The following is a 23,241-nucleotide window of genomic DNA, read 5'->3' as shown; positions in this document are numbered from 1 at the left end:
AGAAGTGGACTATGTCCTGGAAACGTGTCGGGACACTGAGAATGCCTTCTTCTGGATATCACGCACTTTATCATTGTTCTAGAACATCTGGTGCATATATTGTCTCCTGAAGAAGTGGACTATGTCCTGGAAACGTGTCGGGACACTGAGAATGCCTTCTTCTGGATATCACGCACTTTATCATTGTTCTAGAACATCTGGTGCATATATTGTCTCCTGAAGAAGTGGACTATGTCCTGGAAACGTGTCGGGACACTGAGAATGCCTTCTTCTGGATATCACGCACTTTATCATTGTTCTAGAACATCTGGTGCATATATTGTCTCCTGAAGAAGTGGACTATGTCCAGGAAATGTGTCAGGACACTGAGAATGACTTCTTCTGGATATCACTCACTATATCATTGAGATGTTCTTAGCACTGTGAAGTTCAGTGCTGCAGCATGTTACATGTCATGGGAATGGATTTTTCTAGAATATTTATATGAATATGAATGAAATAAAAAAATGTTTTATGTTGTAGCACTACCCCATAGGGATTGCTGAGGAATTTGGGTCCCCCTATAGTCCTGCACAGCCAGTCATTCAGCATTTTCCACACAAGCTTACATCCGGAGACAGAAACCAGTCCTTGAGTGTTGGTTTGGGTATTTATTGAGGGGATTATAACTTGGATGGGGTAAGGGGGGTATAGGACACCCAAGGGAACCGAAATCTGAGGACAACTTCCTGAACTATTCACAAGCTTCTCCTTCTTTAGAAACACTGTCTCTGTTGGAGAGCTGGCCAGTTGTCCCACCCTGGACCCTAGATGAACTCCTCTTCACCCAGCAATCTGGAGACTTCTTCCAGAGAAGGGATGTGGCTCCTGTCCCTTTAATTGAGGTGAACAGTCACTAGTAGGGGGCTAATCTGGATAACCACCAGAGTGCTTCTCATATCTGCCCAGGGGGTGCAGGTGTACTCACTCAGATCCTCTCCTGTACCACTTGTGGGTTGGCTGCTGCTACCAGTCCTATCAGCTGGGCTGCTCCATCCCTGCCATACAGATGGTCCTCTCTCAGGAGGCCAGTGGCCTCCAAACTTTCCTCCTCTCCAACTCCAGGCTTACAGGCAGGACCCATCCCACTAGGCCTCCTTCCTCCAGCCTCACATCTTCCACCTGACTGCTCACACTCCACTCCCCACTCCTACTACTGAGCAGGATCTTACACTATTAAGGGAGTCCCAGCCCCTTGTCAAGCCTTCTGTTGGGGATTGGCTGAAATCCCTGAAGAGTGCAGCCTGGCTGGCTCCTCAGATCCGCCCACTTCCTCCAAGGCCCTCTTCCAAAAGGTTCAAAACAGGGGAATCCCAGAGGGACTGGCCTACAGAGTCCCTCAGCCCTGACCACAATTTGACCCCTCTGGCTATCACACCTGAGCTGCTAACCATTAGGGTGTAGCTCCCCCTGGCTGTACTAGGAGGGCGCTACAATGTATAATGTGTCTCAAAAGTCTCATTTCACTATAATTGTTGTATGTCTATATGAGCTAGAAGGAATCACTCTCCTGTGTTCGACTCTAAACATTAGAGCTCCCCCTAGCTGCACCCTGGTAATGACATTGCTAGGAGGTCTGTTCATTTATCTGCTCCATACTTCCCGTCTTTATATACTATAATATAATACAATATGATATAATACGATACAATATAATACAATATAATACAATATGATACAATATAATATAATACAATATGATATAATATAATATATCTCCTGACATTTAGGGGTCTATTGATAAACCCTTTGTCTAGCAGTGCGCTCAGTGACAAAGCATGTACATTCCTTCTGTGTGAATGGGGAACAATTTTAAATGAATTTTGACTTAAAATGGAAAATGTTGCAATTTGTTAGAATTTCTATGAGGAAGATCATATTCTCATCGTTTCCCCGGATTGAACCATGGGAGTTATTATATCAAATAATAGACAAGGGTCATTTTCAGATCTCAAGTCCCGCAAGGGACAAACTTCTCCCCAACTGAAGTATTTAGTTCTGTGTATAGAGAAGGAATGGAAGCCGGGACCCCTCAGTGCAGAAACAAGGGGGGGGGGTGATTACAAACACCAAATAATCCCGTGGTGGTCCCCACATCCTCCAGTCTAGCTGAGATGTCATTATTCTGCCAACGAGAAGGATGAACAAGATGAAGAGACGCGGTATATGGAAGTATTCTCTACGTTTCTGCAGACACAGCGGCCATTATTCCAAGCTGAGGGATTCTGGGAGAGCTCGGGAATAAATGTCACAATGGAAGAGTTTCTGTCCTCCAATGTAATGAGGACAAGAGAAGTCCCACATCAAGGACTATAGTAGGAATGACAACTCTACAAAGCTGCACACCCTCCTCCATGTCTATAGATCCATCTAGGGATCTTCTCATGATTCTCATATCTATAGATGACTGGCTGACATGGCTGAATGAATGCTGGTCATAGTAGTTCATCTATTCTCTAAGTGGGGCGGTATCTATTGGGCCAATCCCTTTTACAAACCACACATAATATCGCCCTTCAAAGTGAAAACAGAAACGATTTGCACAAAATCAAAGAGTAGAAATATTTTCCGGTGGATCCCCTCTACCCAGACCCCATATGTAGACATAGAACAACAAGCTGTGTTCCCTCTCGTGCCGCACTCCTCCAACCACCCAAACCCACACAGAAGCCAAGGGAAATAATGAGAGGAAAGTTCCCCCCTAGTTTGGGGCAGAGTTCTCCTTCCCTCCTGTTGGGGGATGGGAGAAGGATGGACTGAAGACAGAGAGACGCTTCGGGGTCACCACTGTTTTGTAGAGCCTTGAAATGAAGGACATCAACTTCAGAAGTTCTTGTTGTCTGTGTAAAGTTCCCCGATAACGAGATCTGGGCTCTCCCGGCTTCTAGCTCTGTAACCCGCTATATCATTATCAGGAAACGCAACTCCGACACCCAAGAAGGGCTGAAGTTGTGTCCTTCATTTCCAGGATCTACTGACCACTCTGCACCCCGACATTTACTGCACTTCATCCATGTCTTTGGGGGCCTCTGATCTCCTTATGGACTGTTTCTTCCATGATGAAGATCAGCCATGGTGTATATCTGAGGTGTATATCAGGGTGTGCTTCTTCCCCACATGAGATCTGGGATGTCCAGCAACATTCATCTAGAAGACATTTCCTGCACTGAAGACACTAATACACCTCCAGGGTTGTGTGGGACCCCTGATGTACAGGAAGACAGGACTTCAGTGAGGAACATTTCCCTCACGCAGTACAGGAAAGTGGCTGCTTCCCCATGTGAGATCTCTGATGTTTGGAAAGATGCGACTTCCATGAAAAACATTTCCAGCACTTAGGACAGGAATACGGCTTCTCCCCCGTGTGAGATCTTTAATGTCTATAAAGGTGGGAATTCTGTGAAAAACATTTCCTGCACTCCAGACAGAAATATGGCTTTTCCCCTGTGTGAGATCTCTGATGTGTGTGAAGATGTGACTTCCATGAAAAACATTTTCCGCACTTAGGACAGGAATACAGCTTCTCCCCGTGTGAGATCTCTGATGTGTGTGAAGGCTAGACTTCACTGAAAAACATTTTCCGCACTCAGAACAGGAATTTCTGTGTGAGATCTCTGAGTGTGTGACATTTCTGATGTGTGTAAAGATTGAACTTCCATGAAAAACATTTCCCGCACTCAGGACAAGAATACATCATCTACCCTGTGTGAGACTTCTTCCCCGTGTGAGATCTCTGATGGTTGGAAAGACTGGACTTCAGTGAAAAACATTTCCCACAGTCAGGACAGGAAAGTGGCTTCTCCTCCGTGTGAGATCTCTGATGAATGGAAAGACTGGTCTTAGCTAAAAAACATTTCCCACACTCAGGGAAGGAATATGGCTTCTCCCCTGTGTGAGATCTCTGATGTTTGGAAAAATTGGATTTTGTTAAAAAACATTTCCCGCACTCAGGACAGGAATATGGCTTCTCCCCTGTGTGAGATCTCTGATGTGTGTGAAGACTGAACTTGTCTGAAAAACATTTCCCACAATCTAGACAGGAATAAGGCTTCTCCCCTGTGTGAGATCTCTGATGTATGTGAAGACTGGACTTCACTGAAAAGCATTTCCCACACTCAGGACAGGAATAAGGCTTCTCCCCCGTGTGAGATCTCTGATGTATGTGAAGACGAGACTTGACTGAAAAACATTTCCCACACTCAGGACAGGAATACGGCTTTTCCCCTGTGTGAGATCTCTGATGTGTGTGAAGATGGGACTTGCCTGAAAAACATTTCCCACACTCAGGACAGGAATACGGCTTCTCCCCTGTGTGAGATCTCTGATGTGTGTGAAGACTGGACTTGACTGAAAAACATTTCCCACACTCAGGACAGGAATACGGCTTCTCCCCTGTGTGAGATCTCTGATGTATGTAAAGATGTGACTTCTGTGTAAAACATTTCCTGCACTCAGGACAGGGATATGGAATCTCCCCTGTGTGAGATCTTTGATGTCTGGAAAGATGATACTTATCTGAAAAACATTTCCTGCACTCAGGACAGGAATACAGCTTCTCCCCTGTGTGAGATCTCTGATGTCTGGAAAGATGATACTTATCTGAAAAGCATTTCCCACACTCAAAACAGGAATACAGCTTCTCCCCTGTGTGAGATCTTTGATGTGTGAAAAGACGGGACTTCACTGAAAAACATTTCCCACACTTAGTACAGGAATACGGCTTCTCCCCCATGTGAGATGTCTGATGTGTGTGAAGACAATACTTGTCTGAAAAACATTTCCCACACTCAGGACAGGAATACAGCTTCTCTCCTGTGTGAGATTTCTGATGTGTGGAAAGATTGGACTTCTGTGAAAAACATTTCCCGCACTCAGGACAGGAATACGGCTTCTCCCCCGTGTGAAATCTCTGATGTGTGGAAAGATTGGACTTCTGTGAAAAACATTTCCCGCACTCAGGACAGGAATACGGCTTCTCCCCTGTGTGAGATCTTTTATGCACATTAAGATGGTATGTAGAACTTAACCTCTTCCCGCACTCAGTACAGGAGAAGCTCTTCCCTGTTGGAAGGCCGGCCCGGTCCCGCACAGTCTGAGGTTCCTCAGGATACGAGGAATCCGATGGTCCATCTACACTGGGTGGTGCCGGATGGACATTGGAGGGAGCCGGGTTTTCTCTTGGACTATACTGTGTGATGTCCTCATCTTCTACTTTCCAGTCTGGAGACAAAGTGAGACAATCCTCAGAGGTTTTCCTCATCTCCCGGCCATGGACTAAAATACAAAGACAAAGAGGATTACTAGACAGGAGCTGATTGGTTCCCACAAACCAGGACTCCGCCCACATCAGGCAGCTTGGTCTCTGAGGAGCTTACAATTCCACCCTCAAGGGAACTAGGAAATGGCTCCTCTGATCTCCTACCAGGTCATTTCTTTATTCATGGACCTTAGTCAGAGAGTGAGGAAACAACCAGAACTGTCTTTTATAGGAGGGACAGTGATGAGGGGATTATAGGACGAGGGTCCCCACCCCCTCTATCACTCATCGCCATCTTCCCAACACAAGAAGTACTGCACTTCCTTATTTACTCCATGATTTAGTCATGAAGAACAGCGGGGCTGAGCCCCACCAGAGGTCAGAGAGTGAAGATGGGGGGAGAACAACCAAGATGAAGACTGGACTGATCCTGAAGACCACCATCATTGGGGTATTGACTCCTCCCTCATTATCACTTTCTGTTTAAGGGTCCAAAGTTGGAGAATGTAAAAGTCTGTGCTCCAATCACATCATCCGATATAATATGTCCAGCTGGGAGGAAATGGGGGGAACAAAAGAGAATCCATATTATGTGTATATATAGCAATGGGGGGAGGGGGAGAGCAGAAGTCAGGACTATGGAATGTACAACATAGAGTATATAGTGCAGGGGTCAGGAGTATGTAATGTACAACATAGAGTATATAGTGCAGGGGTCAGGAGTATGGAATGTACAACATAGAGTATATAGTGCAGGGGTCAGGAGTATGTAATGTACAACACAGAGTATATAGTGCAGGGGTCAGGAGTATGTAATGTACAACATAGAGTATATAGTGCAGGGGTCAGGAGTATGTAATGTGCAATATAGAGTATATAGTGCAGGGGTCAGAAGTATGTAATGTACAACAGAGTATATAGCGCAGGGGTCAGGAGTATGTAATGTACAACATAGAGTACATAGTGCAGGGGTCAGGAGTATGTAATGTACAACATAGAGTATATAGTGCAGGGGTCAGGTGTATGTAATGTACAACACAGAGTATATAGTGCAGGGGTCAGGAGTATGTAATGTACAATATAGAGTATATAGTGCAGGGGTCAGGAGTATGTAATGTACAGTATAGAGTATATAGTGCAGGGGTCAGGAGTATGTAATGTACAACAGAATATATAGTGCAGGGGTCAGGAGTATGTAATGTACAAGTTATATAGTATAAGGGTCAGGACTCTCAGTATTAGTATTCTGTAATCAGTGGAAGCCTAAATGTTTACTGTAGACAACATGTAGAGGTGAGTTGGGATTAAACCATCATGAAACAGCTTAGATTGGAGGTGAGCAAATCCTTGGACAGAGGGGTGGCAGTGGACGTGGTATACTTGGACAGAGGGGTGGCGGGGGATGTGGTATACTTGGACAGAGGGGTGGCGGTGGACGTGGTATACTTGGACAGAGGGGTGGCGGTGGACGTGGTATACTTGGACAGAGGGGTGGTGGTGGACGTGGTATACTTGGACAGAGGGGTGGCGGTGGACATGGTATACTTGGACAGAGGGGTGGTGGTGGACGTGGTATACTTGGACAGAGGGGTGGTGGTGGACGTGGTATACTTGGACAGAGGGGTGGCGGTGGATGTGGTATACTTGGACAGAGAAATCTGAATGTAAATGGATAGAAAACTGGCTAAAAGATCGTATTCAGAGAGTAGTGGTTAATGATTCATACTCTGATTGGTCTAGGGGTGTCAGTGGTGTACCCCAAGGTTCAGTGTTATTAGTGGTGTACCCCAAGGTTCAGTTTAATTAGTGGGGTACCCCAAGGTTCAGTGTGATTAGTGGGGTACCCCAAGGTTCAGTGTGATTAGTGGGGTACCCTAAGGTTCAGTGTTATTAGTGGGGTACCCCAAGGTTCAGTGGTAGTAGTGGGGTACCCCAGCGTTCAGTGTTATTAGTGGGGTACCCCAAGGTTCAGTGGTAGTAGTGGGGTACCCCAAGGTTCAGTGTTATTAGTGGGGTACCCCAAGGTTCAGTGTTATTAGTGGGGTACCCCAAGGTTCAGTGTTATTAGTGGGGTACCGCAAGGTTCAGTGTTATTAGTGGGGTACCCCAGGGTTCACTGCTATTAGTGGGGTACCCCAAGGTTCAGTGTTATTAGTGGGGTACCCCAAGGTTCAGTGTTATTAGTGGGGTACCCCAGGGTTCAGTGTTATTAGTGGGGTACCCCAAGGTTCAGTGTTATTAGTGGGGTACCCCAAGGTTCAGTGTTATTAGTGGGGTACCCCAAGGTTCAGTGTTATTAGTGGGGTACCCCAAGGTTCAGTGTTGGGACCCTTACTTTTTAATATATGTATAAACAATATGGGGTGTGAGATTATAAATCCCATTCCAGTCTTTGCAGATGACACCAAGCTGTGCCGGGGAATAACGTCCTTACAGGATGTCTCCAACTTACAAGCCGACCTCAATGCTCTGTGTAATTGGGGGACTATGGGGCCAATGAGGGATAATGGTGATAAATGTAAGGTTCTGCACTTGGGGGCTAAGAATATGCATCATACATACTAGGGGGGTACAACTGGGGAGTCAATGGTGGAGAAGGATCTGGGGGTGTCAATGGTGAAGGATCTGGGGGGGGGGTCAATGGTGAAGGATCTGGGGGGGAGTCAATGGTGGAAAAGGATTTGGGGGGGTCAAAGAACATTGAGGAACTGGAGGAAGTACAGAGAAGGGCAACCAAACTGATACGAGGCATGGAGGAGATCAGCTATGAGGAAAGATTAGAGGAACTGAATGTATTCTCTACTGAGAAGAGGAGATTAAGGGGGGATATGATCTCCATGTATAATACATAAGGGGGGATATGATCTCCATGTATAATACATAAGGGGGATATAATCTCCATGTATAATACATAAGGGGGGATATGATCTCCATGTATAATACATAAGGGGGGATATGATCTCCATGTATAATACATAAGGGGGGATATGATCTCTATGTATAATACATAAGGGGGAATATGATCTCCATGTATAATACATAAGGGGGGATATGATCTCCATGTATAATACATAAGGGGGGATATGATCACCATGTATAATACATAAGGGGGGATATGATCTCCATGTATAATACATAAGGGGGATATGATCTCCATGTATAATACATAAGGGGGGATATGATCTCCATGTATAATACATAAGGGGGATATGATCTCCATGTATAATACATAAGGGGGGATATGATCTCCATGTATAATACATAAGGGGGGATATGATCTCCATGTATAATACATAAGGGGGATATGATCTCCATGTATAATACATAAGGGGGGATATGATCTCCATGTATAATACATAAGGGGGATATGATCTCCATGTATAATACATAAGGGGGATATGATCTCCATGTATAATACATAAGGGGGGATATGATCTCCATGTATAATACATAAGGGGGGATATGATCTCCATGTATAATACATAAGGGGGGATATGATCTCTATGTATAATACATAAGGGGGAATATGATCTCCATGTATAATACATAAGGGGGATATAATCTCCATGTATAATACATAAGGGGGGATATGATCACCATGTATAATACATAAGGGGGAATATGATCTCCATGTATAATACATAAGGGGGATATAATCTCCATGTATAATACATAAGGGGGGATATGATCACCATGTATAATACATAAGGGGGGATATGATCTCCATGTATAATACATAAGGGGGATATGATCTCCATGTATAATACATAAGGGGGAATATGATCTCCATGTATAATACATAAGGGGGATATAATCTCCATGTATAATACATAAGGGGGGATATGATCACCATGTATAATACATAAGGGGGGATATGATCTCCATGTATAATACATAAGGGGGATATGATCTCCATGTATAATACATAAGGGGGGATATGATCTCCATGTATAATACATAAGGGGGATATGATCTCCATGTATAATACATAAGGGGGGATATGATCTCCATGTATAATACATAAGGGGGATATGATCTCCATGTATAATACATAAGGGGGGATATGATCTCCATGTATAATACATAAGGGGTGATATGATCACCATGTATAATACATAAGGGGGGATATGATCTCCATGTTTAATACATAAGGGGGGATATGATCACCATGTATAATACATAAGGGGGGATATGATCTCCATGTATAATACATAAGGGGGATATGATCTCCATGTATAATACATAAGGGGGGATATGATCTCCATGTATAATACATAAGGGGGATATGATCTCCATGTATAATACATAAGGGGGGATATGATCTCCATGTATAATACATAAGGGGTGATATGATCACCATGTATAATACATAAGGGGGGATATGATCTCCATGTTTAATACATAAGGGGGGATATGATCACCATGTATAATACATAAGGGGGGATATGATCTCCATGTATAATACATAAGGGGGGATATGATCTCCATGTATAATACATAAGGGGGATATGATCTCCATGTATAATACATAAGGGGGAATATGATCTCCATGTATAATACATAAGGGGGGATATGATCTCCATGTATAATACATAAGGGGGGATATGATCTCCATGTATAATACATAAGGGGGATATGATCTCCATGTATAATACATAAGGGGGGGATATGATCTCCATGTATAATACATAAGGGGGGGATTGCTGTAGGAAAGTCCTGGATTCTTTCTTGGATACACAGAATATAACTGGATATAACATTTATAGGGAAAGTTGATCCAGGAAATATCCAATTGCCTCTCGGGGGGTCAGGAAGGAATTGTTTTCCCTGCAGGAGCAGATTGGATCGCGCTTTGCTGGGTTTTTGTCTTCTGGTGGATCAGCTGTGGGTGTCGGATTATAACTTTTATTTTTAATGGTTCAACTAGACGGAATGTCTTTTTTCAGCCAGACTAACTATGTAACTATGTAGGTCCCACACCGCTGCCTCCCATCTCCTGAGACTGCACTCAGTGACTTGGGTCTGAGACACTACAGACATATCCCTCCACCCGGCACAGCCAGCAAACCACAGAGCAAGGAACCCTGGGAGAAATGTTCTGTCAGAGATCCTGTTAGCCCCAGGATAAGGGGGAGAAGACCCAAATCACATGTCCCAGGTCAATCAACACCTATTGTGAACATCAACATTTTGCTGCCAGCTGAACCCCAGAACCTCCATAAATCCAGTCTAGAGACATAAATTGTGTCTGCAGCACAGAGAAGGAAGATTATCCCAGAGAAATCCAGGAATACAGGACGGGGAACACAGCTCAGGAAAGTGACCAGGGGATTACAGGCTGATATCACCCAGTCCCCGCCCTACTCTGGACCAATCAGTGAGCAGTATGGGTGGAGGAATGGATTTAGTGTTCATGACCCACCTGTGCTGATCTCTGTAGGAGTGTCCTCCTCTATAAATGTCCCCGTTATTCCATCCTCCTCCATAGACTGCTGATCATCCCTCACATACGCCTCTTCTTCTTCTGCTTTCACCTCAAATTCTATATCGATTGGATCTCCACTCTAAATCAAGGAAATGAGAGAAAATATCATCTGTAAAATATAAGATCACATAAAAAATCCACACATCACCTCCACAAGTCCATGTTCTAGATGCTCCATCCCACCAACCTTGTAATAGTGAGGGATGGTGTGACCTTCCTGTGTGGAATCCCGGGAATACAGAGGACGGGGACATCTCTCTGGTGGGTTCCCATGACTGGATCCATCTGTAGGAAACACACACACTGACTGAATCCATTGTTTCTATGTGTTTATCAGATGATGGGGGATCTAGGTGGATCCTCCGTACTGCTCTCTCCTTTACAATAAAGTCTCCTCTTACCCGGTGATGTGAGGGGCGGCTGATTGTCCATCATGACGTCCTTGTAGAGATCCTTGTGTCCTTCTAAATACTCCCACTCCTCCATGGAGAAATAGACAGTGACACCCTGACACCTTATAGGAACCTGACACACACAATGATACAGTCACCATCCAGACACATCCCTTGTCTGTTACTGGAGAATGTCCCAGAATTCCCGGCACCGCTCACCTCTCCTGTCAGCAGCTCCATCATCTTCTCTGTGACTTCTAGAATCTTCTGTGTCTTCTGTCTTGTAGGGATCAGGAATGGAGGTGGGGGGATGGTGGTGGGATTCTGGATTCTCGAGGATCTTGTGGTCATACGATGAGATCTCCTTCTGGTGTCATTGTCGGTAGATTTCTTCATGACTCCTGTACAGTTCTGTGTGATACAAAGAGGTCTTACCTGTCCATAATGGACAACAAGAGGAAGTACTTGGTATAGCAGAGTCCAATGTTTGGTGAAAGGATTGGTGCAAAGCTGAAGGTTTTGGTTCTGTTAGTCATGATGCCATCAGGTGGTCTGACATTGAGCTGTACAATAGAGATGGTCTGCATCCCTCACACAAGGGCGCTCAGCTCCTTACTATGGAATTTAGGAGGTTTTTGGACATGCATTTAAACTGAGAATTGGGGGCAGAGATGTCATTGTTGAGGATCATTTCTGTCCCCAGCAGGCTGAAACAAATGTGAGGTTGGTGTTGCTCAGGACGGGGCTGATGGGGTGACTTCAGTTACAGTTTTTGCTGGTAAACATAAAGCAGTAGATGGCAGTGCTTGTCATGTCATTGCACTAATGCTCCGAGTTTAGGCAACAAGCCTTGTGAGCTGACAGCTCTTATGTCTAGGGACCACTTGGACCTTGTTGTAATTACAGAGACGTGGTTCAAGGATTCAGATGACTGGGAACTATACCAGGCTATACACTATACAGGAAAGACAGAGAAGGGGGGAGGAGAGGTGGAGTTGTCATATATGTCAGAAATAGCATAAGGAGAACATTAATTCAAACAACAAATGAAATACTGGAAACCCTCTGGGTCTGCCTTCCAACCAGAGAGGGATCTTCCTTTGAATTGGTGTCATATACAGACCCCCAGGACAGGCTGAAGATTAGGAGGACTTCTTGATTGATGAGATAACTCAAATGGCAATGAAGGGGGAGGTTTTCATTAAGAGTGACATCACCACGCCTGACATTAACTGGAATTATCAAACTGTTATTACAAGCAGTAGCAGGGATGTCATGGAAGCACTGAATGGGGCTTCTCTAAAACAGTAAAAAGTCCAACCCAAGGTGATCATATTCTAGACCTAATACTGACAAATGGGGATCAACTGTCTAATATTGAGGTAGAAGAAAACTTGGGTTCTAGTGATCACCAATGTCTTTGGTTTGATATTAAATTAAGAACTGAAAAATCAAAAACAAAAGATTTAGATTCCAAAAAGACAAATTTTGGTGAAATGGGCGAATTTCTAAAAAAATGAGTTAAAAGGTTGGAGTAAAAGGACCGGAGTAAGTAATCAGTGGGCACTGTTAGAGTCTACCATCCTGGAGGCAACTAGATTATATGTCAGGCAAGTTAGTAAGAATAAACAGAAGAAAAAACTGATAAAAAAATATACAAAAGGAGGCCAAACACATTATCAGCGCTGCCAAAGCACAGAAAGAGGAGGAAATTGCTAAATCTATGAAGAAAGGAGATAAAACCTTTTTTAGGTACATTAGTGATAGAAAAAATACGATGGGATCACTAAAATGAAATCTGGGCACAACACCTGTGTTGGGGGAGACCTGGATGTAGCAAACCACTTAAACAATGACTCTTGTTCCGTCTTCTCAGAAATACATTATACTAACAATAATAAGTTGGGAGATCATATTGGTTCCAGTAATGATGGATCATTTTTAGGATTTCTGGAGACAGAGGCAGAGGAATTGGCTCAGTTAAAGGTTAATAAATCAATGGGCCCTGATGGATCATCCCAGAGATCTCAGAGAACTTCGAGGTCTAGTTGTTGGACCAGTAATGGATCTTTTTAATCAATCTATTCTAACAGGAGAAGTTCCCCATGACTGGCGGACAGCTAATATTGTACTGATCCACAAGAAGGGCAGCAAGGTAGAAGCCGGCAATTACAGGCCAGTGAGTCTAACATCGGTGGTAGTCATGTTAATGGAATCACTCCTGAAAGGAAGGATCATTGATCATCTAGAAACACACAACTTGCTGGATCCAAAGCAGCATGGCTGTACTGGGGGCAGATCATGGCATCTGATTGGATTTTTTTTTACTATATTACCAATGATTTGGACCAGGGTGGTGCTGTGGACATAGAATATCTTGATTCCAGCAAGGCATGTGATACAGTTCCACATAATGATCTAATACAGAAGTTGGACAAGCTAGGACTTAGCCCTTGGGTGGTTCAGTGGATGTGCAGCTGGCTAAAGGATAGATACCAGAGTGTGGTTGTAAATGGGGTTCACTCAGAACAGAGAGCAGTCACTAGTGGTGTACCCCAAGGCTCTGTACTGGGACCTGTTCTATATGTAATCTATATGTAAGGGATAGAACTAAAGGGTTGTTGGGTAAGGGGATGTCTCTTTGCTGATGACACAAAGGTGTGTAATAAGGAGGATATCCCTGGAGGTGTCTGTAACATGGAACAGGATTTGGCATTGCTAGAAGATTGGTCAAAAAAGTGGAAATTTCAGTTCAATGTTTCTAAATGTAACATAATGCACCTAGGGAAAAATAATCCCTTGGGAGTGAACAACATGGGGGTACAGTGTTGGCAAACATTACAGAGGAAAAGGACTTGGGTACTTATTTCAGATGATTGCAAAATGAGCAAACAGTGGGGAAAGCGAATAGAATTCTAGAATGCATAACTAGAGGGGTCCATAAAGGAGGAAGGAGGTCCTGATTCCTCTATATAGATCTTTATATTACTAGTGGGGTCACCGGTGGGAGGAAGGAGGTCCTGATTCCTCTATATGGATCTTTATATCACTAGAGGGGTCACCGGTGGGAGGAAGGAGGTCCTGATTCCTCTATATAGATCTTTATATCACTAGAGGGGTCACCGGCGGGAGGAAGGAGGTCCTGATTCCTCTATATAGATCTTTATATTACTAGAGGGGTCACCGGCGGGAGGAAGGAGGTCCCGATTCCCCTATATAGATCTTTATATTACTAAAGGGGTCACCAGCGGGAGGAAGGAGGTCCCGATTCCTCTATATAGATCTTTATATCACTAGAGGGGTCACCGGCAGGAGGAAGGAGGTCCCGATTCCTCTATATAGATCATTATATCACTAGAGGGGTCACCGGCAGGAGGAAGGAGGTCCTGATTCCTCTATATAGATCTTTATATCACTAGAGGGGTCACCGGCGGGAGGAAGGAGGTCCCGATTCCTCTATATAGATCTTTATATCACTAGAGGGGTCACCGGCGGGAGGAAGGAGGTCCCGATTCCTCTATATAGATCTTTACATCACTAGAGGGGTCACCGGCGGGAGGAAGGAGGTCCTGATTCCTCTATATAGATCTTTATATCACTGGAGGGGTCACCGGCGGGAGGAAGGAGGTCCTGATTCCTCTATATAGATCTTTATATCACTGGAGGGGTCACCGGCAGGAGGTCCTGATTCCTCTATATAGATCTTTATATTACTAGAGGGGTCACCGGCAGGAGGAAGGAGGTCCCGATTCCTCTATATAGATCTTTATATCACTAGAGGGGTCACCGGCAGGAGGAAGGAGGTCCTGATTCCTCTATATAGATCTTTATATCACTAGAGGGGTCACCGGCAGGAGGAAGGAGGTCCCGATTCCTCTATATAGATCTTTATATCACTGGAGGGGTCACCGGCAGGAGGAAGGAGGTCCCGATTCCTCTATATAGATCTTTATATCACTGGAGGGGTCACCGGCGGGAGGAAGGAGGTCCTGATTCCTCTATATACAGTAGATCTTTAGTTGGACCTCATGTAGAATACTGTGTCCAGTTCTGAAACCTCACTTACATGAAGATATTGATAAGATAGAACGAGTCCAGAGACGGGGAACAAAAATGGTGAAAGGTCTGGGGGGGATAGAACATATCAGGAGAGACTTCAGGAACTTAACATGTCCAGTCTGGAGGAGAGAAGGGAAAGGGGAGACATGACTGAAACTGTTAAATACATAAAGGGGGTGAATAAGGTTCAGGAGGGCAGGATTTTCAACATGAAACCAAAATGAAGAACACGGGACATGACCTCCAACTAACTGGAGGAAAGTTCACAACTAATCTCAGAATTATTTTACTGACAGAGTAGTTGATGCTTGGAGTGAACTTCCAGCAGAGGTAGTGAGCCAGTCAACAGCAAATATCATCAAACATGCTTGGGACAAACATAGATCTATACTCAGACAAAAAACAAAATAAAACAACAAGTCCAAAACATATATATAGATCAAATGCGCTTTAATATCAACCTGAAATCCAACCAGCTCTCCTCTGCAAGTACTTTACTGGCTCCTCCTCCCATTCCCCATCAGGAATCCATGTCCCTGAGGAAGTCACATGATTCATTATGTAATGAAGAAAGTGTGATGACATCATTTCTGGTCAGACGGTGGCCGCCATCTTGGTACACCTGTTCCTGTGTATGTTATTACCAATGCTTGTATGGGTCTGCTGGCCCAATTTTGAGCATTCTATACCCGGTTTTTATACATTAAACATGAAGTATTACACTATGAGATGTCCTCTGATTTTTTTTGAACACGGATTTCTGATGAGGAATTGGAGGAGCCAGTAAAGTACTTACAGAGGAGAGCTGGCTGGATTTTGGGTTGATATTAAAGCACATTTTACATATATTCCGAGATGAAAATGGGAGAGGAGCGTGCACGCTCGCTGGTGGAGGATTCTTCCAAGTCACATGTGGAATATCTGCTGATTTGAAGATTATTCTGCATTACAGATCTTGATTTTTCCTGCATTTACAGACATTTATTCACAGACTGTCACTGTGTTGAGGGCTCAGCCGGGTGTTTAATGGAATATTATTATCTTTATATTTTGTGTGCTTTGTTATATATATTATTATTTATGCCTTGATATATATTACTCAGACTATCTATTTGCACATTTGTTGAAGTTGCACTCATTGGTTTGTTCACATTTGGTGTGGCCTAGCAGGACATCCATTGTTTTTGGATCTTTTCCTTCCCTTGTGTTTGCTGGTTCTCTAGGTATGCACTTCTATCACCTTAGTTAGGGGCTCTGTCAGGTGTTTACTTTATGGTTAGTTTTAGTGAGTAGCGCAGCACTATTTATCTCTCCATTTATTTTGTAGTGTTGTGGGAACGCAGTTTGGTGTTTGCAGACACTCTTAGTTCCTCATATTAGGTTTGGCAGCACAAGAGGATTTTTTTCTTTATTTAACCCCTTCATTACACTCACCTCTCCAGTCAGCAGGCTGAGGATCTCCAGGGTGAGCTTCAATATCGTCTCATTCCGGGGAAATTCCTTCCTTACAATCTTCACAAAACCCATAGTCTGCTGATTGTCCATCATGACGTCCTTGTAGAGATCCTTGTGTCCTTCTAAATACTCCCACTCCTCCATGGAGAAATAGACAGTGACACCCTGACACCTTATAGGAACCTGACACACACAATGATACAGTCACCATCCAGACACATCCCTTGTCTGTTACTGGAGAATGTCCCAGAATTCCCGGCACCGCTCACCTCTCCTGTCAGCAGCTCCATCATCTTCTTGGTGACTTCTAGAATCTTCTGCATGTTGTGTCTCTCAGGGTTTAGGGAGTCACATGGAGGCACTGTGATGGTCATATGATCACCTGACTTCAGAAGAGGAAATCTCTGTATTGAGGAACCAATAGGAATATCATGTTAGAATCCCAGAATCCTCCTCACCTCTCCGGTCAGGTCTGTGTGATGTCATGTGACCTCCCAGAATCCTCCTAACCTCTCCAGTTAGGTCTGTTTTATTAATGGAGATGAGAGTGATGTCATGTGACCTCGCAGAATCCTCCTCACCTCTCCGGTCAGGTCTGTGTGATGTCATGTGACCTCCCAGAATCCTCCTCACCTCTCCGGTCAGGGCTGTTTCATTAATAGATATAAGAGTAATGTCATGTGACCTCCCAGAATCCTCCTCACCTCTCCGGTCAGGTTTGTGTTTTATTAATAGAGATGAGAGTGATGTCATGTGACCTCCCAGAATCCTCCTCACCTCTCCGGTCAGGTTTGTGTTTTATTAATAGAGATAAGCGTGATATCATGTGACCTCCCAGAATCCTCCTCACCTCTCTGGTCAGGTCTGTGTTTTATTAATAGAGATGAGAGTGATGTCATGTGACCTCCCAGAATCCTCCTCACCTCTCCGGTCAGCAGGTAGATGATCTCCAGGGTGAGGTTTAGTATCTTCTCAGTCATGTGACTCCGGTCCTCCTCCATCCTCATTGGTGCCATCATGTGATCTATACAGGTCTCCTTGTAGACGGATAACTTTGGGAAATGAAAGTAAGAATGATTTGGATGGTATTGGTCACACAATAATAGGATGTGGATGTGAGGGGGGAATAGGAGGGTTGCTGGACATGTAAGGACTACTCCCCCCATGGGAAGACATTTAGTTTGGACTGTTTATTGTTTGTTACATCTTGAAGGACCTGGAACCCTCTTGGCCTGTCGGATCAGAAATTCCCTTTTCTCTGTTGGGTTTCTTTCTGAACTGGTTTGCATCTGAAACAGGACTCCTCTAAGAACAAGTGCTCACTGAGTGAAGGAATGTCCTTCTCTATGTTACTTGATATTCCAGAACATGTCACATGACCAGTGAGACAATAAGATGGTTAAGATTGCCGGTTCTGTAAGGTCGGAAAAAAAAGTACAGGTGTGGGGGGCACCACAGACCCAGAGACCTCCCCTCCTTCTGAGTCCCCTGAGCCCTCCAGCCCCCTATTCCCCCAAAGCCCTGCAGCCTGACTACCCCCTAAAAGGTCCCAGATTCCCCCTTCAGAGGCCCTAAAGTCTTTCAGCTTTACTAAACCCTCACAGCTTCTCAGCTCCACTACTTCCCTCAGAACCCTCAGTATTTCCCTCCCTCTGACACCAATGATGGAACATATTCTTCATGGCTGGCTGGGGAATGTTTCCTTCCTCCTGCCCAGCAATGTAAGGGGCTCTATGCTCCATACTCCTGACCCCGGCACTCCATCATTGTGTTGGCTGCATAGTGTAATGATTGCCCATTGGCTGCCTGTGTAGTGTCATCATTGCCCTTTGTAGGCCATGTATGGTCAGGATGGTCCTTGTCTTGTCTATTTATTGTCAGTGCTGTTTGTTTAGAGGACCATATTACTAGAATTTATCTCCACAATGAGGAGAATGTTCCGGCCCCGGAAGTGGGGGAATGTTCTGCCCCTGAAGGGGTTCATCTGGGTTCCCACACTATATATGTGTGTATCATCATCTGCTGGAGATAAAAGACGTCACAGTGACTATGGAGGAAGAGGACGGACATGACTATGGAGGAAGAGGACGGACGTGACCATGGAGGAAGAAGACGGACGTGACTATGGAGGAAGAGGACGGACGTGACTATGGAGGAAGAGGACGGATGTGACTATGGAGGAAGAGGACGGACGTGACCATGGAGGAAGAGGACGGACGTGACTATGGAGGAAGAGGACGGACGTGACTATGGAGGAAGAGGACGGACGTGACTATGGAGGAAGAGGACAGACATGACTATGGAGGAAGAGGACGGACGTGACTATGGAGGAAGAGGATGGACATGAAGGGGAGTTACTGGGTGTAAATAGGAAATAACAACTTATTACCTCCTCTGCTGCCACGTCCACAAATGTCTCCGATCTGCTTCCTCCCAACTCACCTCTCGGAATGTCCTGCCTGTACCTGACATCACTTCCTGTCTGTACCTGACATCACTTCCTGTCTGTATTCCATGGAGACTTCCTGTCTGGGGAGAAATGAGGTCACCATCTTGTGGATTTCGTAGGAACTGCAGCCCCGAGAAACATCCCCTAATAACATTCCTGCATTGTATCTACCTTACAGAGATACCAGGGAAGTTCAAAAAGAACTAAAAAAAGTAAGAAACAATAAACCTAACTCTTATGCAACCAACTGTTTATATAATATATTTTACTACAGATAGAAAAGTCTTAAAGACACAGAACACAAGATACAAACAAAATACATAATAAAACAGAGACCTCCAAAACAGATCTTTTTGGGTAAAAAAAATGCAAAAATACATCCTAAAGTATAAAAATATATCTCAATCCACTCATAATGAGGATGTTAGACATAAATGACAAGGATGTAATGGTCACAGAGGAATGGTGGTGGAGATCTCTCACAGTAAGAACACTTCCTTGAATGGTTCTATAAATAAAGAATGAATCCTGGAGGGAATAAAGCTGTAAAGCAATAAATAATATATAAACTGGGCCATCCACTTCATCCATAAAGACATTGTGATTGAAGATCTTCTAGATCACATAGAAGGAGGACTCATCCATGATTTCATACATTTGTTTGGAAGGATAGAACAATCCTCAGAAGGGAACATGTAGGATGACAGGAAAGGCTCCTGACTGGTGAGATCCTCCAAACATAATGATGACATCCATGAACTGGAGCGAGCTCGTTGGGGTGATAAAGCCAATCTGGAAACACTGTGTAGACGTTCTCCAAGAACTCAGCACACTCCAGGTGTGGAGAAAGTCTCCAGGTGGGTTTAGCCTGTCATTTATCATAGGTAGAAATGTCCACACATGGACTTCCACAGGGACCCCCAGACTACATATAGAACTTGTACATTGTCCCCAGGTCTCCAGGTGGGTTTAGCCTGTCATTTATCATAGGTAGGAATGTCCTCACATGGACTTCCACAGGGACCCCGAGACTACATATAGAACCTGTACAGTGTCCCCTGTAATGAACTGCTTCCCACCAGGCCTATAGCAGAATGACAGCTGAGCGGGATCTCTCCCATCCTGGGTGGACATCATATGAAGTCCTCCAAGTCTAGTGGCTCTGCTGTATCCTGATATGTCACCTGCTGTGTCCGCCAGATGATAGATCATTGTACCATGCCAGCCCAGTACCATGTGATTGCTATGACCAATCACAGTGATCACATGACAGTTGTACACAATGAATGGCTTTCATTCATAGCCATTCATTGTGTACTATTGTGATGATCTCTGTGATTTGTCACTGGCTCACTACCTCTGCTGGAAGTTCACTCCAAGCATCAACTACTCTTTCAGTAAAATAATACTTTCTGAGATTAGTTGTGAACTTTCCTCCAGTTAGTTGGAGGTCATGTCCTCGTGTTCTTCATTTTGGTTTCATATTGAAAATCCTGCCCTCCTGAACCTTCTTCACTCCCTTGTTGTATGTAAAGGTTTCAGTCATGTCTCCCCTTTCCCTTCTCTCCTCCAGACTGGACATGTTACGTTCCTGAAGTCTCTCCTGATATCACTATTTGTATTCCCCGTCTCTGGACTCGTTCTATCTTATCAATACCTTTATGTAAGTGAGGTCTCCAGAACTGGACACAGTATTCTACATGAGGTTGCTGGTGACCCCTCTAGTGATAGATCTATATAGAGGAATCAGGACCTCCTTCCTCCTGCTGGTGACCCCTCTAGTGATATAAAGATCTATATAGAGGATTCGGGACCTCCTTCCTCCTGCTGGTGACCCCTCTAGTGATAGAAAGATCTATATAGAGGAATCGGGACCTCCTTCCTCCTGCTGGTGACCCCTCTAGTGATAGGATCTATATAGAGGAATCGGGACCTCCTTCCTCCCGCCGGTGACCCCTCTAGTGATAGGATCTATATAGAGGAATCGGGACCTCCTTCCTCCCGCCGGTGACCCCTCTAGTGATAGGATCTATATAGAGGAATCAGGACCTCCTTCCTCCTGCTGGTGACCCCTCTAGTGATAGGATCTATATAGAGGAATCAGGACCTCCTTCCTCCCGCCGGTGACCCCTCTAGTGATAGGATCTATATAGAGGAATCAGGACCTCCTTCCTCCTGCTGGTGACCCCTCTAGTAATATAAAGACCTATATAGGGGAATCGGGACCTCCTTCCTCCTGCCGGTGACCCCTTTAGTGATATAAAGATCTAAATAAGTACCCCAAATCCTTTTCTTCTGAAGTGCTATCAAGCAATATAACCCCCATGTTGTACTCTCTCAAGGGATTCTTTTTCCCTAGGTGCATTATGTTACATTTAGAAACATTGAACTGCAATTTCCACTTCTCTGACCAATCTTCCAGCAATGCCAGATCCTGTTCCATGTTACAGACACCTCCAGGGATATCCTCCTTATTACACACCTTGTGTGTCATCAGCAAAGAGACATCCCCTTACCCAACAACCCTTTACATCCCCTTACCCAACAACCACTTACATATAGATTACATAGAACAGCTCCCAGTACAGAACCTTGGGGTACACCACTAGTGACTGCTCTCTGTTCTGAGTGATCCCCATTTACAACCACACTCTGCTATCTATCATTTATCCAACTGCATATCCACTGAACTACCCAAGGGCTAAGTCCTAGCTTGTCCAACTTCTGTATTAGATCATTATGTGGAACTGTATTACATGCCTTGCTGGAATCAAGATAGGCCGTGTCCACAGCACCACCCTGGTCCAAAACATTGGTAATATACTCAAAAAGTCCAATCAGATGAGTCTGCCATGGTCTGCCCTCAGTAAATCCATGCTGCTTTGGATCCAGCAAGTTGTGTGTTTTTAGATGATCAATGATCCTTCCTTTCAGGAGTGATTCCATTAACTTGACTACCACCGATGTTAGACTCACTGGCCTGTAATTGCCGGCTTCTACCTTGCTGCCCTTCTTGGATGGAACACACTGTGCACTCCATTACATGAACAACATTGGGAGTGCTGCAATCATCATCTGATCAGGATACACAGGAGTATGAGCCAATCATAGATCAGCAGGTGCCTACAGGTTACCACCCCACAGGGATATGAGCCAATCATAGATCACCAGGTGCCTACAGGTTACCACCCCACAGGGATATAAGCCAATCATAGATCACCAGGTGCCTACAGGTTATCACCCCACAGGGATATGAGCCAATCGTAGATCAGCAGGTGCCTACAGGTTACCACCACACAGGGTTATAAGCCAATCGTAGATCAGCAGGTGCCTACAGGTTACCACCCCATAGGGTTATAAGCCAATCGTAGATCAGCAGGTGCCTACAGGTTACCACACCACAGGGATATGAGCCAATCGTAGATCAGCAGGTGCCTACAGGTTACCAGTCCAAAGGGTTATGAGCCAATCGTAGATCAGCAGGTGCCTACAGGTTACCAGTCCAAAGGGTTATGAGCCAATCGTAGATCAGCAGGTGCCTACAGGTTACCAGTCCACAGGGTTATGAGCCAATTGTAGATTACCAGGTTGGCGGAACTGTTCTGGGCTCACAGAATGAAACAGGAAGGCTGAACTTATCATCTCTACATGGACATGCTGGAAGCCATTTTGTTCTGTATATTCTATTTCATGGTTTCTGAACACAGATTCTAAGAGCATTCCAAGGTGGTTACAGCTTATGTTCCCAGGTTATAAATCTGGGGGGAGGTATGGTGGTATCAGACGGCTACAAGATGAAGACTAGACATGACACCAAGTGGTAAGATAAATGGATGAGTCCATGTCTAGATGGAACAAAGGACACAAGAACTGGTCACAATGATTATTTCCCATGATCCTCTGGAAAGAGTGCATATTATACCTTACATTGTATATGGTGTTATTATTATGTGACAGGAATATCTGATCCAACAATGTCACTTGTATTATTATTAGTATTACATGAAGTGAATGCTTGCTTACTTATGTCATCCAGGTTTATATTACTATATTCCATCTCCACATACATATATTTATATGAAATGGTTTAACAATGAATACATAT

At 44.4% G+C, this 23,241-nt stretch overlaps 2 protein-coding genes across 2 annotated transcripts in view; both read right to left on the bottom strand.

The window, feature by feature from the left end:
- Window positions 1-23,241, bottom strand: part of LOC149461885 (uncharacterized) — an 82,471-nt gene that overhangs the window by 52,338 nt on the left and 6,892 nt on the right. The window contains exons 3-4 of the mRNA XM_089677733.1: window positions 4,870-5,023; window positions 4,136-4,449 (exon numbers count right to left, since the gene is read on the bottom strand). Of these exons, the coding sequence (XP_089533859.1) occupies window positions 4,136-4,449; window positions 4,870-5,023 (468 nt within the window). The remainder of the gene's footprint in view (window positions 1-4,135; window positions 4,450-4,869; window positions 5,024-23,241) is intronic.
- Window positions 10,479-16,960, bottom strand: LOC149461886 (uncharacterized). Its single transcript, XM_089677701.1, has 3 exons — window positions 16,667-16,960; window positions 11,393-11,584; window positions 10,479-10,496 (listed from the first exon to the last, which is right to left on the bottom strand). The coding sequence occupies exons 1-3, from the start codon at window positions 16,829-16,831 to the stop codon at window positions 10,479-10,481; spliced, it is 375 nt and encodes a 124-aa protein (XP_089533827.1). The 5' UTR covers window positions 16,832-16,960.

The sequence above is a fragment of the Staurois parvus genome, unplaced genomic scaffold, assembly GCF_062004578.1.
Source record: "Staurois parvus isolate SC_StPar_1 unplaced genomic scaffold, SC_StPar_1.0 ptg000191l, whole genome shotgun sequence".
Taxonomy (NCBI): domain Eukaryota; kingdom Metazoa; phylum Chordata; class Amphibia; order Anura; family Ranidae; genus Staurois; species Staurois parvus.
Note: the sequence above shows the minus strand (reverse complement) of the source record. Positions and strands in the feature narration are given on the sequence as shown.

Excerpts from the sequence above, each read along its gene's own strand:
- LOC149461886 (XM_089677701.1), bottom strand. The coding sequence starts at position 16,831 with ATGGAGGAGTGGGAGTATTTAGAAGGACACAAGGATCTCTACAAGGAC. Across the intron at positions 11,585-16,666 it reads TCAGCCTGCTGACTGGAGAG|AACTGTACAGGAGTCATGAA; the intron begins GTGAGTGTAATG and ends TGTATCACACAG.